Raw genomic sequence first — 15,044 nt, 5'->3', positions numbered from 1 at the left:
AGCCCAAACCCTAATTTACTTATGTCTTTATTACTTAAAGAATCCCCAATGACATAGATATATCTTTAAATGTACTTAAGAAAGAATTGCCTTGCAGATTTTCATTTATCTCAAAATTTGACATCTCAAAGCCATTCCCAAAGCTCTAAAGTGAAAATTGGGTGGAGGATAAAGTTTGATGTCTTCATTTACTGAATTGTTAATTAATTATTTTTGAAGCAAACCACAAGGAACCTGAGATTTACTTCCTTTTCTTGATCTGTTTTCTGGCTAATCTTACCACTTGGAGCTTTCCCAATTGAAGAGTATTACAGAAAGCCTAAAAGAGGAATTTTTTGAACACCATATCTGTTTTCTTCTTGAGTAAGCACTAATGTTTCTGAGATGGCCTGCAATTTATTTCAGTCACCTTGGATTTCTTACCACTTCGTTTTTGCTACAAAAAATTCATCTCTTTTCATATGCAAATGAAAATAGCTGTAAGGTCTTGAAGAATCTTCTCCTTTTTATTTTAACTACCTGGTCCAAGTTTCTATTTTAAGTATAAAGAATTGCTTAGACTGCCAGTTACATAGTTAGAGAAACATTTAATTAGATTATTTTAAATAGCTGTTTTCAAGACTATGTTAAAGCATTTTAATAATTTTTGGTGCCTTAGAATAACCTTTTAACGTGCAGGGTTTTTTTTATACAATACATTCTCCTCCTTATTTTACTCTAAAAAGTATTCAGTAATGTTTTATAATCTTTTATTAGCCTCAAAACACTTTTTTTTTTTTTCTACTTAAAGTCTGGTTTCCACCATTACATGTGATTTCTGGCAATTAGAAGAGTACTGACACCATTTGCTTAACAACTAACTGCAATGCAGAGATGTTAATCACCAATTCCCTGTGTCTCAGTCTCAGATTTCTGTACATGTCCCACCTTAAAGATCACACTGCAGCATAAGTAGGAAAAACTGGAAAGTTTTAAGCAGTGGTAATCTGAAAGCAAGTCTCTCCTTTCCTGCCACAAACAAATGTGTGTGGCATTCAGTGTTCAGTATATAGCTTAAGTGCATGGTTTATAAAGCAGCTAACTTTGCTCTATTCATTTTAACTTTGTAAATGTAGACAATTTTTTTATGTGCATTGAGAACCTATGGTGGTATTTTTCTGAATACCTGTACCTTTTCAAACTATGTTTATCAGGAAAAGGAAGTGCTTCAGTACTTAACATTCTGTCACTGATGATAAAAATTCATTGGTTACTTCTGTGTGTGCAGTTATTCTCCCATTACAGCAAGTAATCATTCTCTTTATCAATGATGTTTAATTGGAATTTCAGTGTGGAGAATTGGTTTGTGTCTGAGTGACTGCACACATTCAGTTACTGGGGTAAAAATATTTTTCACTCTTATAACTTCAGTTTGGAAGTACTTACATTTATGGGGGATTTTCTTGACCCACTTGCTATAGTAAGACAAAATCAATTCTGAAAAATTCATTCTCATCATCTCCATTTATAACTATTATTTTATATTTTGTTAAGAGAGAAACTGGTATCTTAAATGAGTAACTACAGGAACGGTATCTTTTCTCTGCTTTGAAAAATGTAGTACAAACTTTCTTCTCTATTTGTGAGGCAAAATGAATATGAAATCTGTAGAGCATTAGCTGAAGAGGAAAAGAGTAAATGAAGTAATACCTCCACAGCTGCCTTAGCTCTTTCAAATTCCTCTTCCAATGAGTGATTTCTTGAGAGAAGAGGCCCTCCCCAACGCTGCTCCTTAGTTGATCGCACCTAAAAAAAAAAAATAAATAAAAGAATCAGAATGGGATGACATACTCTGCCACGTTTCTGAGTTATGTCCTTAACCGCTTGGAGCACAGAATGTCCTTTTTCTTGGGCAAAACTAGCTGTGTTCTTGCAATAATTCTCCTGTGCTGTAGAAGCAGAATAACTTGTCTTTCCTAGAGTTTTCTTATTCTTCAGGATGCTTTAAAGACAAAAGAGAGCCAAGAAAAGACAGTGGAAGAGTTGGGCTAACAGGAGAATAGATGGCTATTTTGTTAAGACTTTTATCTTAATTATTCCTACTCCTATATTACGACTGTGGCAATGCTTTCCACTCATTAGAGAGCCAGGTTTGCTATGACTTTAACTGGAGGGATAAATCTAATTTACAATCAGTAGTGCTTTATTCTGCACCATAATATCTGTCAATCCTATTGGAAGTATATAACCATTTCCCCCCTATTTCTTTATTAAAAATATTTTATTCATTGTTTTTCCATATAAGGGACAGTACAAAAACAAGCAGTATTCAGTGATAACTTAGAAAACAACGAAGTGGCTTAATCTTGCAAAAGAGAGCTCTGAGTGCTAATCTCTTCCCTTGTGTTTGTTAGAGGTTATACATATGAGCCGTTTGCCTCACCATGATCCTAAGTGCATTAATTTACATGATGATATTACTGATTACTATACTTACAGTATTTATTTGCAATAAGCCGTGTTGCTGGAAAAAAACTGATTTTGCTCATTTCAGACACACGGGGCTGTGTCTGCAAGTGTTGAAACGTGCATTGCTGGAATGAAACACGCAGTACATTCTTATATGTTCATATGATGTTTATCTTTCTGTGTATGCTCATGTCTTTTTAAATAAAAGGATGACATACCTGTGTCAGTCTAGCCCTAAAATTTCTGTTTTGTTCCTATGCATTTTAACAATAAATAGAACTTCAGACAGAAGATGTAACTGTTTCAAACAGTCTGTTTCTATATCATATGACAGCATTTCACACCCATAAGATGAATCTGATGTTCTACAGAGAATAAATGGAGGTTGTCTGGATTACATGTCTTTGAGGAAGGTGCTTGGATTTAATTTAAAGTTATCAGGAGACCTTAATCTTATCACTGTTCGGAAATTTAATTGACCTCCTTGTTTCTCTTACTCCTTTTAATTTCAGTTTTACAGCTGTTACTTCTTAGCTTTTCTTCAGTAGTTTAAAGCATGTCTAGTACTCCTTATTTTCTCTGTGGAAAGATACCCATTACTTTAATTAGGTTTTAATTGTCTTTTAAAAGATATAAAGAGATTAAGATCTTAGCTCATTATGAGGTCTTTTTTTTTCTTCAGATTTTAACCTTTTTTTGGTTTCTTTTACTTTCCCTCATTAATTGGTTATAGCTTAAATGCATAGCCATACAGATAACAAAAGTGAATGCTACAGTCCAATACCTGTATTGCTGTTTCTTTTTAAAGTGAGCAAAAGACCTCCTGTTTCCAGAAATAATGCCTTTTTCTCTATGCTTTTCTTGTCACCATACTGCACAGGGAGCACTCATTGACATCCCTATACACTCAGACATAGATCCTCTTCAGAATTGCCTTCCAGTGTAGTGTTATAGAGCCTGCATTGTCACTCAGAAACATGATTTTTCAAGTGGTTGTGTTGGAATTCTTAGTTATGTAGGTATCTTGGTCACCAGCTCATTTTCATGACTGTCTTGCTTATGTTTTCTCCATTCCATTCTTGCATTATTTATAGGTTTTACCAGTGGCTTGCATATTTATTTTCAGATCAATAATATTGAAGAAACGATTTCTCTTTGCAGTCACCAAAGAACTCTACCTTATGATAGGTAGGAACTCTACCTTACTTAGTAGGAACTCTACCGTTCCTACTAAAAAACTTGAGAACCTAAATTTAGCCAGTTTTAATCTGTTTAAGTTACTAATTTTTTAATCAGAATATTGTATGCTGAGTTAAACATCTCGTTGAGTATCACAGAGCAACATTTATCATCCCAATCTGTAATGTGATCAGAGAATGAAATCTGCTTTTGACACAAAATTCTGTTGATAGACATTAATTATGTTCCTCTCCTTTTCATTATTTAAGAGTTGACTCTTGCAAGATGTTTGACTGCATCAGCTTTAGAATCCTTTCTTTCCAGTGACTGTAATTTCCTTAGGTCAAAGACAGTACCATAAATCATGATGCTTAGACTGATTAGTAGTGTAGAAGGGGAGAGTGAGCTTAGTAAAGCAATAGAGGGATGAGGGGAAGAGGATAAGAAAGAAGCACAGAAATTCCTTTCTCTGCCATGTGTCAGCATACACATTCTCCTCGCATAATCCACACAGGATACACCTTCTCCATAAAATGCACAGCTGCTCTCAGTCAGAGGGGACAGAAGTAGAAAAACCCACGTAAGCTGCATTTGCATATAGACAATGCAGTCGTATTTTGATTTGCCATAATCCAGAAATGAAAAAACCCGTATGTAGCAAGCATGCTGCCTTTCACTAGTGCAGAAGGAGAAGGGATGGAAATGGAGTGCCAGCACTGGAGAACTTCACATCTCCAGCTGGTGATGGACTAGGACTCTGCAGCCACATCCCTAAGGGGAGCCCAATGTGTATTATGGGTCAAGGTGGAATGGGTACGTCTGAGGCATGGACAGTCTGCATACACTGTGGTTTGATATGCTCACCGCTCTACAGCGGAGGTACTGTAGTTGATCATTGGCTGCTGTCTTCAGGGGCAAAATCTTCCATTCAAGTACATTTGTGCACACCTTCCTGCGTTTGTAGTCTGCTTATGTGCTGTTGGACCTTAACTGTTGGTGAGAGGCTTAAATTATAGTCTTAAATTTTGAGCAGGTCTTCAGATAATGAGATTAATCTGTCCCTTGTAACTTAGTTTTGTTAGAGTAACTGGCACATCCAAAAAGAGCCAGGCCATTCATTAGTCTTATCATAGCCATTTGGAAGAAATGGGGAATAAATTATGCATTCTAAATATGCTGCCAAAGCTGCAGATTTCTAATGCTCTGCAGTCTTTGGGATACATCTTAGTCTAAGAATGTTGAAGTAGTAGAATTAGGTGTAGTTTTTAGTATGTCAGGGTTTTTTGTGTATGCATTCTGAATGAGCAATACAACGTCTAACATATCTAGAGAGGACCGAGATTTAAATCATATTTTGAGAGTTAAAACATAAGCAGACTTCATGCATATATGTTTGAACTTACTGTCTCCCTTTGATTTGTGGAATCGTCAAAGAGAAAACAAACTTTCAGAAACCCCCATCACTGTAGGATATCTTTCACCAGTAAAACCATAACAAGGAACTTTTCGTTATGGCAGATAAAAGAAAGAAAAAAGATACTTAGTCTGATGCAGTTTAAGAATTAGTAGGGAACGTATGTTGTGAACAGAATACTAAGAAGGAAGTTGGCCACATCCAGTGACAGCTACCATGCTGTTGCCCTGTCCAACCTTCAAACACATTTCTTCCTTATTAATTCAGAGCTTGCCTTTGTGATTTTGTGTGACGTAAGTGCTGGTAAACATAGGATTTTGTTAAGAAGATTGTATAATTTTAATGAGAAAATGTAACCTAGTTGCTTAGTATTTCACTTGGAGGAACTAAATCTAACATGTCAAAGATGAGTGATGATGATGATTAGCTGAGAAACTGCTGATAGCTAACTGCAGCAAGTTTGACAGGATGAAATCTTTAGGGTAAGGCAGAGTCTGTTGCATATGCAAAGACTACCCTTTGAATAGAGATAGACAAGATCTATGGAGGACAAAGTATGGAAAACATATGCTTTGACAAAAGCGCTAATGTGATTTCTTTTACAAACAGATTAAGAACTCTATCAAGACAGATGAGCCTGGTTTTTGGGAACTGACAACTTTGGCAGTCCAAATATAAGCAGGATAGAGCAGGCAGTGAATGAAAATACTAAATTTCTGTGTAAACTAGCCAAAATAAGAACTTCAGATCACTTATTTGCATTATTAATTACTAGGTCAGCATTTCATGACTTGAGGGGATTGCGAGTTTGAAAAAAAAAAACAGCTTATGATAAAGCAAAACAAAACATGAAAAATATGCTAACTCATCAGATAGGAATTTTATATTCTGCCTGTCCTTCAAGTTGGCTGGTTCAACTTAACACGTTTTTAATTTTTAAATACTGTTCGTTTTACAAAATACTACGGAGATGCAGATGATTGAATCTAAACCAAGTGATAAATGCTAATTTTTGCTCTTGCAGTTATTCTAGTGGAAGATAAACAGGAAATAGACATATAAATTAGAGATTTTATATACTAAATTTGCAATTGCCTTTCCAGAGAGCAGCAGCACTTAGATTCTGTAACCATCTACTTCATTTACACACATCTAAGTTTAAACATAATTATTACTAATTATTATTATAATATGTACTATTAGACTGAAGAAAAAGTGTTTTGGGGCTCTTAAAGATAAGAAGGACAAAGCTTGTGAAAACATGTTGTCTAAGGATGATATTATGCAACAGATCTATTCCATTAAAGTGTATACATGTTGTACAGAAAGAAGACATTATGCATTGGAATTAATGTTAGGCTTTCCAAGGGGTAAAAATCCTGTTTGCAATGTAAAAATGGCAGGGAGGGAAAGACGACTTTTTCTCTAATAACAACAGAGAAATGAGTCTCTTTCTGCAAAAAGTAGTGCATGATCTCAGGAATGGCATTTGGCAATTTGGTATCTCATTTTTTCTTTTTCAAATGGGGCCATTAACTTTCATTAATTTCTAGATTTTCTGCCTGACAGAAAGCTTTTCAAGTGCAGGCATAAAAATAGCTGTGCAAGAAGAAAAATTGTTTTTAACTAGAAGTGAATCTGCTGAACAACTCTCTCTCCCCTGTCAGTAGCGTTAGCTGAATTTGAAAACTTTTGGTTAAGAAATAAAATGCAGGAAAGAAGATGAATATGCAATGTGAACTAAATGAATGCATATATAAAGGTATTTTTGTACATATTTGTGCATACATACATACTTAATACCATACAACTTTCAATAATTTCTACAAAGTCCTGTTCAGGGTTACCCTATGATAGTGGAACTGGGCAAATCTACAAACCTGCAGCCCGGAGTCCTCTGTGTTGGAGTTCATTTTCCAGCAGGAAAAAGTTCTTTGAAAACCTCGCTCCCCCACTCATGGAGGTAAACTACTAAACAATGTTGGCCTCATGTATTGCTTATCATTTCTCAATTTTGTGTATTTCTGATTCACCAACAGAATCAGAAAAGTTATCAAAAGTTATGTTTCAGGGATAAGCAACAATTACAAGTTCAAATTTCAGAACTGGAAGAAGAGAAAGAAGATACTGCTGTAAATTGTAGTTTGAGGCCTTTTGGACAGGAAGGTCACAGTTCCTTGCAGTATTAAACTGAATGTTTGAGATGATGAAATAGGCTGGTTTTGTAACATTAATTTGGAAGCTGTGTGAAGATTCAGCTGTATAAAGATTTTAACTGATGATCCTGAACATATCCCTTAAATATTTCTTCCAGCATGTGAGTAGTTAGCCAGTGGGACAATTCCTACTTGCCTCTTCAATGTTACTAAATCTACCAAATCTCTCTTACCTGTATTGCAGGTGCTACTTCTAGTTCTGATGTTGAATCAGTGTCGAAAGCGCTCTTGACATTAGTCAGCTCAGACTGTGATCTATTTTCAGTGGACCTAGAAATAACACATTTACAGACTTATCACTGTATGCTAATACACTGCCGTCTGTATTTCAGGCTAAGAGCCCATGCTGGCCTGTTAGTTTATTTCTTTTAACTGAGTTGTTGAACTCGGAGATATCAAAAGTGCCTGGAGCCTCTAGAGCGTTCCTGCTATTCAGCTGTTCAGTCCCATGCAGACAATAGTTAATGCAATAGAATCAGACCTAATTTACCAGTAAAGCACTGAGCATATATGGGCATGAACCTTGTATAGTGCAGTGGAGATGATGTCTCTATCACTTCATAGTAAAGCAAAATGAAGTTTGGTAATGACACAAGACTGCAACTGCAGTCTTTGTCTAACAATTAACCACTACTTTACAAGACTTCAATTCTTATTAGAAAATGAATGAAAGCAAAATTTGTACCATAAAAGCTCTTTTGATTGAGCTCTAGATGATGATGATGATGTTCGTTCTGCAGAAGGATGAACCTTGCAGCTCCTGTCTCCAGGAAAATTGACATCATCCCATTTCTCAATCTGTGTCTGAATATCAACTGAAAGATAAGAAAAGAAGATATGAATCTTTTAAAGAAACTGCTGTTTCTTAAATTTATTATCCTCTGTTAAGTAAATGGTCAGAAGAAATTGCGAAGCTGTGCCACCAAGTATTATTTTAATTAAGGTCCAGTGTACACAAATGCTGTGCACCTCTCTCACAAATATTCTCAAAAAATATTTGGAATTTGCTGCATTTACTAAATAATGATTTTTAAGGCTGTGTCTTAGTTTCAGCTGAGGTGGAATTGTTTTCTTCAGAGGGTCTGGTGTGGTGTTAGAGCATTCACAGTCAGAATGTCAGTGGAAATATTGACATAAAATCAGTGATTTGTGTGTCAGATCTGATTAAATTTTAGTTAGAAATATTTAATGTGTTTGTATTGTATTCAGATTGTAGAAATAGAACTTCTTCTAGTGACTACCATTTACAAGTAACTGTGCAGGCAACCAATAGGATTCAGTCGTATGTTTGCAAAAATGAGATGTTTAACTCCTGATGAAGACAAAGTTCTGTAAAAGAATTTCTGTGCTGGTGACTGGAAAATTTCCTACCTTGGTATAAATTACATTTACCTTGCAAATTTCTAAATTGCAATGCAAGTAATTTAGTTTGTATGGAACAAAATTAAGTTCACCTTTTCCAGAGCTCATCAATGGATCATGCTTGGCAGGATACTGAGTTGTGTTTGGGTTTTTTGTCCAAACGTATAACTCTTTTATCAAGAATGGAACTTTTTTCTTTAGTATGAATGATGAAACAGTATTAAAAAAAGATTGTGTAATTATTTGTAGCACTTGCAGTTCTGAAAAGGACACTCAGTGTAGCCTGTCTCTAATGTGGGTTCTTTTCTCATGATATCCCTCTGCATTTCTCTGCCTTTTACTGATCCTGACTAAATTCTTTTTTGGAAACTCAGATCTTGATTTGCGAATTTACTGACAGCTTTATAGGTGTATCAAAAAGGGCAAAATGTTTATACAAAGTTAAGTGTACACTCTCTGTTAAAGTGCAGTGCAACAAAAAGTCTCATCTTGCTCACTATTTTGTGCTAGAAACAAGGTGAAACTTGTGCTAAGCAAGGCTATGTAATACTGATATAATAGCTACACTCTTACCTAAATCTAGTGAAGACTTGTCTGAAACTCTGACAGTCTGAACTTTCTGTTCAGCATCCACACTGATAAGGTCAGAATTGTCTGTCTTCTTTCTGTGGGCTGAAGTTTTTAAGCCTTCACCTCTTGATGGATTCTCTGATTTCTTTGCTTTGTTTTGGGTTTGTAAGGCAGGTTCACTAAGATCCAAGAGATCCAGACCTGTTGATAATACTTAGAGACAAAATGTTAGAATTCAGTGTTGTTTTAATTCAAATAGCTCGCATTTGTTTTGTTGTTGTTGTTTTTCCTTAGTTGGAACATGATTTAATGTCTTAGACTACAGTAGATGTATCTTTCCAGGCTAAGGCTGTCAACTAGCAAATTCAAATATAACTAGTGATTTCAGGTGCTTATCTGGGTGAAGTTTAAAAAAAAACTGATTTGCAAGAAAGGCTTTCAATCTGAGAGCCTTAAGATTGTAGCCTAAGTCCACATTTCCTTGTGTTTTGAAGATTTCTTGTACAGTGGAACATTTAGATTAGATTTAGTTTAATGCTTCGACTTACCATGTACTGATAAAAGTTGCTTAGTGCACTATTGTTGTGTCACATGCCAGTAAGAAAAAAACGGAAGAGTGGACAAGTGGACAATTTTCTCTAACATTTAATTGAGAGAGATTTCCTTTTCAGAGATGCTGAATTATTTTCATTAAACAAATATTTAAAATAACATATTTCTGAGAAAAAAAACTGAACCCATCTTTCTTGTTCTGGAAGGCAACTCACCTTAGTTTCTCAGAACTATGCATGATGAATTCAGCCATTGATTTGTGGCACTAAAGATATGTTTTGGTAATGGAACTCAGTAGGTAATGTTGATGGTTGGACTCGGTGATCTTGAAAGTCTTTTCCAACCCAAATGATTTTATGATTATTTGATTCTGTAAGGTTAAAAATGATCTAAACTTGCACTCTCAGTGTTTCTGGACAAAACTTAAAAACTAGAGAGGCAAGTTCATGTTAGTTCACTGAGTTAGTTAGTGAGTCTGTCTTCTTTTAGATTCTTCAAAAAATCATAGTAGAAAGTGTGTTTTGTGTCATTTAAAGGAATTGCAATCAGATTCTATCACAAATATTTGAATATATTGCTGGACAAAGCAAATGTTTGTGATATTAATGAATCTTTTTAAGATAGGAAAGGAACCAGAGAAAACAAGAGCTATGTTTGATTCATCCATGTGTTTGGCAGAAACCAATAGATGCCACTATTTTCCAAAGGCTATATCTATTAGAGATGCAGAATACATATGAAAGTTGAGAAAGAAGAAGTTGTGCTAGAAAAGCTGCAAACAGAGCTAGCTAGCTCTAGCACGGATAGTATGATCCTAACAAAAAGAGAGCTGTGGATCTGAATCATAACTAGCAAAGGATCTGAGATTCTGAAGTTAAGGGTTTTGCAGTACTGAAAGAAGGCTATTGCACAGAAGACTGTAATGTAATCTTTTCCTCCTGGAAACAATCTCTGTTGCCTGAAATTTGGCCAACTTCTCTTGTCGAAAAAGAGTAAGTTTGTGGTTATTAACTGTATCTACTGTCATTGCTGTGTGTCCTTTTCAGGATAAATATTGCATATAATTATAAAATATATTGCTTTAGCTTGTGAAGACTGTATCTGTATGTAAGCCAGTCTTCAGTCCGAGTTTTTCATTTATGAGTTATTTGAAGAGTAACAGTTGAAATTCTTCAGCATGTAAAGAACAGGAATACTTCTTCATTATCAGTTTACAGGGGAAGTGTTTTTGGCACAGGAATTAGCACTGTCTCTTGTAGTGCTTTATCCACGTTCTTAGGAAATTACCAAATTTCATCAGTCTTCACAGAATAAAAAACTTTGATTTTGTTCTTAAGTACATCTGATACTCAGGGCAGATAGAGGACTTGATGCAGAAATGGGCTATTTCGTTTTACAACAAACAAGAGTCTTAAACAACCTGAAACATTTATATTCACTTCTGTAATATCTTTAGCTACCTAAAAGGAAATAATATTTACAAGTGTTCATTCGGTTCTGTGTTCCAATTTTGTTATTAGAACTCATATATTGCTTTAGACACATAATAATATAATTAGATGTAAGGATAATCACTGTTAATTAGTCATTTAGACATTTTAATAATTTGCACGTATATAGATTTTAATTAAATTGCTTCTAACAAGGCAAGTCATTGTATAAGATAGCAATAGAACATAGTAATTCTATTGATTTTTATGCGATCAGTCCGTCAGCTCAAATGCTTTGAATAGAAGATGACCAACTTCTAAAAGCACTTCTGCAGGGCGCTACATTTCTCTTAGTTCACATGTCTTTCAGGATTCACTCTGTATTATCTGCTTTACTATCTCAGCACAACACAAAGCAGAAAAGAAATTTGTTAAAACCTTTCATTACTGAAGTTTCCAAACTTAGCCTGGATAAGCTGTTTTGCTATCTCTTCCCCTTTTCTCAGACATCCCATCCAAGTTTTGGTTAAAGCACATATTTCCAAAGAATGGGTTTGGATAAAACTAAATTAAATGTGGCTTACCTGTAGGTTAAATTTTTGCAAAAACAAAGTTTGAGGATTTGTTGAGTAGAATTACACTTCCAGTTCAAGTTGCCTTTAATTCTAACTCAGAGATCTGCTGGAGTAAATGTGACTTGGATCACACCAGATTTGACCTCAAAATTAATGATCAATGTTTTTTCGAATAATAGATTGATCAATTATAATCAGTATATAATTTTGTGCAAATGGTAACAAATCTTTTTAAGTGACTTATTGCAATCACTTGACAAAATGCACAGTAATTAAAACAAATTTTTAATCTCTATTCAGGGATAGAACAGAAATTTGTTTACCTGCAGTATTTGAAGTTACAGGCCTTGCAACAGCTTCTGGTTTAGTTTCACAGAGAAAGTCATCAATGGAGGGACTCAGAAGGGGTCTGCTTTCTTGTTGCTCGTTCACTAGCTAGCAACAAAAAAACTCAGGGTCACAAAGTGTTTTGTTGGGTTGCACGGTTAAAGAAATGAAACATTTTTCTACAATATCTTGCTATATTTTGGATTGTTAGTGAGTAAGAGATTGAAATTAGGAGATGCACAAATAGCTCCAAAATTAAAAAAGTTATATTGCAGTTTTATTATACTCCATGGGAATTATTGCATACTCTTGCTTATAAGGCTAAAGCATTCAAGGTGTGTAACTTTCCTTCAAACCAATCAGTGAAGTTGGCCTTCTCTATCACCAGGAGACTAAAATGACCAGGAGACTTTAATATTTGGAAGCATTCTTTTTTTAGCATGCCTCCCTACAGAACTTCCACACCACCATTCCATCCAGAAAATATGCATTAGCCCATTAAACAGTAAGTTGCTGAGACAGAAAACACTTCTCTGCAATACAAGGACATATGAATGACAGTGGATGGTCTCTGGTGAGTTTATGAACTTCCTGCATGAGTTTTGACTATATGGAGACTCATAATACAGTTTGTATTTATGAGTAGTTTTCCCTTTTTTTATTGTAATTGTAGTTGTGCATTGGTTTTCTACTACATAAATCTCCATATGACAGGCTTTTCATGTATTAAGTATTTTAAAAGATAAGCAGAATGGTCTCATAAATAAAAATCTCCTCTCTACTGTCATGCTCTGAAAGATCAAGCCCAATGGTGAGCTGGACGGACAACTGATGGTGTGCCCTGCATTGATTTCATCTTAATAATATGAATTCATTTTCTCTGTGTCTGTTACTTTCATCTGGAGCTCTTTCAGCCTTACTGTAATCCTCTCTCCTCCACTCCTTTCTGTTTTTCCTCTTTATGCTGTTGAGTTATCCAACTGTTCTCTTATGCGTATTTGAACTTTTGAATTGAGGATGCTAATATGGTGAAAAACTGGCAGAAAAAGGCATTCCTTTATTCTCATTCAGTGTTTATTAATTACTAGTATTTAGCTACCATAGTAATAGTATTGCCACTAAAGTTACTATAGCAAAACAGCTTAGGTTCACTGCCATTAGTTACTTGATTTTTATATTCCAATGTTGCAAGGAAATACTAGGACTTTTGAAATAAAAAGTCCATAATTTTGATAGATCAAACATTTAAGCTGGTACCTAAAGCTGGCTGGCTGCATAATCTGTCCACTCATTTATTTGCTGGGAATCTTATGATTTTGTACTGAAATATCAATTTATATGACTTACATGGAAGACAGATAAATGATTGCTTGCCCAACTGGGTGTAGCAGAATGTGGAAATGTGGGCACTTAGTTAAGAAATCTGGCAGTGGAACTGCCTCAAACTCTACTTCTGCATGCTAGACTGAAACTGCAGCTGCACCTTATAAGGGGAATTAATCAGTTGTTTTATAACTATCTGTATTGAGCACTCACGTTGCCGTCTCAGACGTTATTTGCTTAATTTGGTAAATCTCGAGCATGATTGGAAATTGCTTTTATACCAGCTGAAAAACTTTGATTTCCATTAAAGGTTGCTCTACTTTGTCCATGTTATCTCTAGCTGTATACATTTACCTACTAATCATATTTAAGACTTAAGATGACTTAGGACATCTCTGTAGGTGCATTTTTCTGTCTGTGCTTTGGTGATCTATTGGTGGAAAAAACAAGAGTGGATGCCTAGGTAATACTTGACCAAACTAGTTTCAGTATTTTAAAGGTTTATGATCAACTCTACATATAAGTAAAATTTGCTCAAATAATTCTATATTTTCATTCTAGGAAGTAGCATGAGTACAACTGTTGCACTTTTGCAGTAAATTGCATATTCTGGTGAGCGTAATGTCCAGCAGAAAGATTGTCAAAGCATCTGAATCATTCATGTCTTTATTTTGTGATAAGCTACCAACTTAAAGAAAAGTCTGACATTGCTTGGAGGGGGACAGGAAGGATTACAGAAGAGTGACAGTATACTAGTAGTAATAACTGTAAATGTAAAAACTTCATATGAAGTACTCTTTCCATATAGGTACAGGTATATCAGTAGGGCACATCATCATGTACAATTTAGATGCTTATCTTTCCCATTAAGTTCCATGGAAATTTTCTTCAGTAGGAAAGAATGAGGAAAGGAAGAAATAAATAAGGAGTATGAGAACCAAGACAGCCAGGATCACTCACTGGCAACACTAGTGAAACTCTGAAGTCCAACTGCAGAGGCAATTCATTGCCCAAACCTGCTGGCAGAGAATAAACTGTGGGAAGAGCAGCAGTTAATTCTGAGAATCACAATCATGAAGGAGAAGGTGAATAAAATAAAACCAATCTCAGGTTCTTATGGTTTTGACTGATGTGTGAAATAGCATATGTCTATCATTTTTTTTTTTTTTTCCTTTTTGAAAGCTGGTTAGCACATTTCTTTATTATGTTGTTTTTATAAAAAAGACCAGCTCAGCCACAGGACCTCATTAGTGAGGTACCAGAATTATTGTTCAAAGTCCCTTGATAAAATTTTTCCATCAAATAGAAGGATTTAGGGTGACATCCACTTTTTCATAATCAGCTTCGCCAGCAGACGCCGAGATTTAATTTTCACAAAGTTGTGTCTTCTTTGTGATGTATTTGCAGCCTTTTTATTTAATCTGAAAAAAATTGGTTCTCTGATTCTCTCGCTACATGAATATGTACACTAAATTCATCAGAGATGGGCCACACAGATTATCAGATGGATAAAGAAAGCATTTTACAGAGAGACTAAAAGCAGCTGACTGGTTTAGCCTAACAAAATGAGGACTGTGTAGGAACACAATTATTCTTCCTGTATACATAAAGGATATATATATATATATACACGCACACACACACACAC

General features: G+C 35.1%; 1 protein-coding gene and 1 long non-coding RNA gene across 4 annotated transcripts in view; one reads left to right on the top strand and one right to left on the bottom strand.

Moving 5' to 3' along the window:
* LOC116217059 overlaps positions 1-15,044 on the top strand; it is a 76,945-nt gene that overhangs the window by 9,284 nt on the left and 52,617 nt on the right. The gene's annotated exons all lie outside the window — the stretch shown is intronic.
* The window catches only part of PEX5L (peroxisomal biogenesis factor 5 like), a 40,824-nt gene that overhangs the window by 10,583 nt on the left and 15,197 nt on the right, over positions 1-15,044 (bottom strand). For 2 of the 3 annotated variants that reach the window (XM_031555179.1, XM_031555178.1), the window contains 5 exons: positions 12,070-12,181; positions 9,193-9,402; positions 7,943-8,072; positions 7,431-7,527; positions 1,690-1,785 (listed from right to left, as the gene is read on the bottom strand). In XM_031555179.1, coding sequence (XP_031411039.1) covers positions 1,690-1,785; positions 7,431-7,527; positions 7,943-8,072; positions 9,193-9,402; positions 12,070-12,181 — 645 coding nt within the window. The remainder of the gene's footprint in view (positions 1-1,689; positions 1,786-7,430; positions 7,528-7,942; positions 8,073-9,192; positions 9,403-12,069; positions 12,182-15,044) is intronic. The other variant, XM_031555180.1, reaches the window with a different exon arrangement.

The sequence above is a fragment of the Meleagris gallopavo genome, chromosome 11, assembly GCF_000146605.3.
Source record: "Meleagris gallopavo isolate NT-WF06-2002-E0010 breed Aviagen turkey brand Nicholas breeding stock chromosome 11, Turkey_5.1, whole genome shotgun sequence".
Classification (NCBI taxonomy): domain Eukaryota; kingdom Metazoa; phylum Chordata; class Aves; order Galliformes; family Phasianidae; genus Meleagris; species Meleagris gallopavo.
Note: the sequence above shows the minus strand (reverse complement) of the source record. Positions and strands in the feature narration are given on the sequence as shown.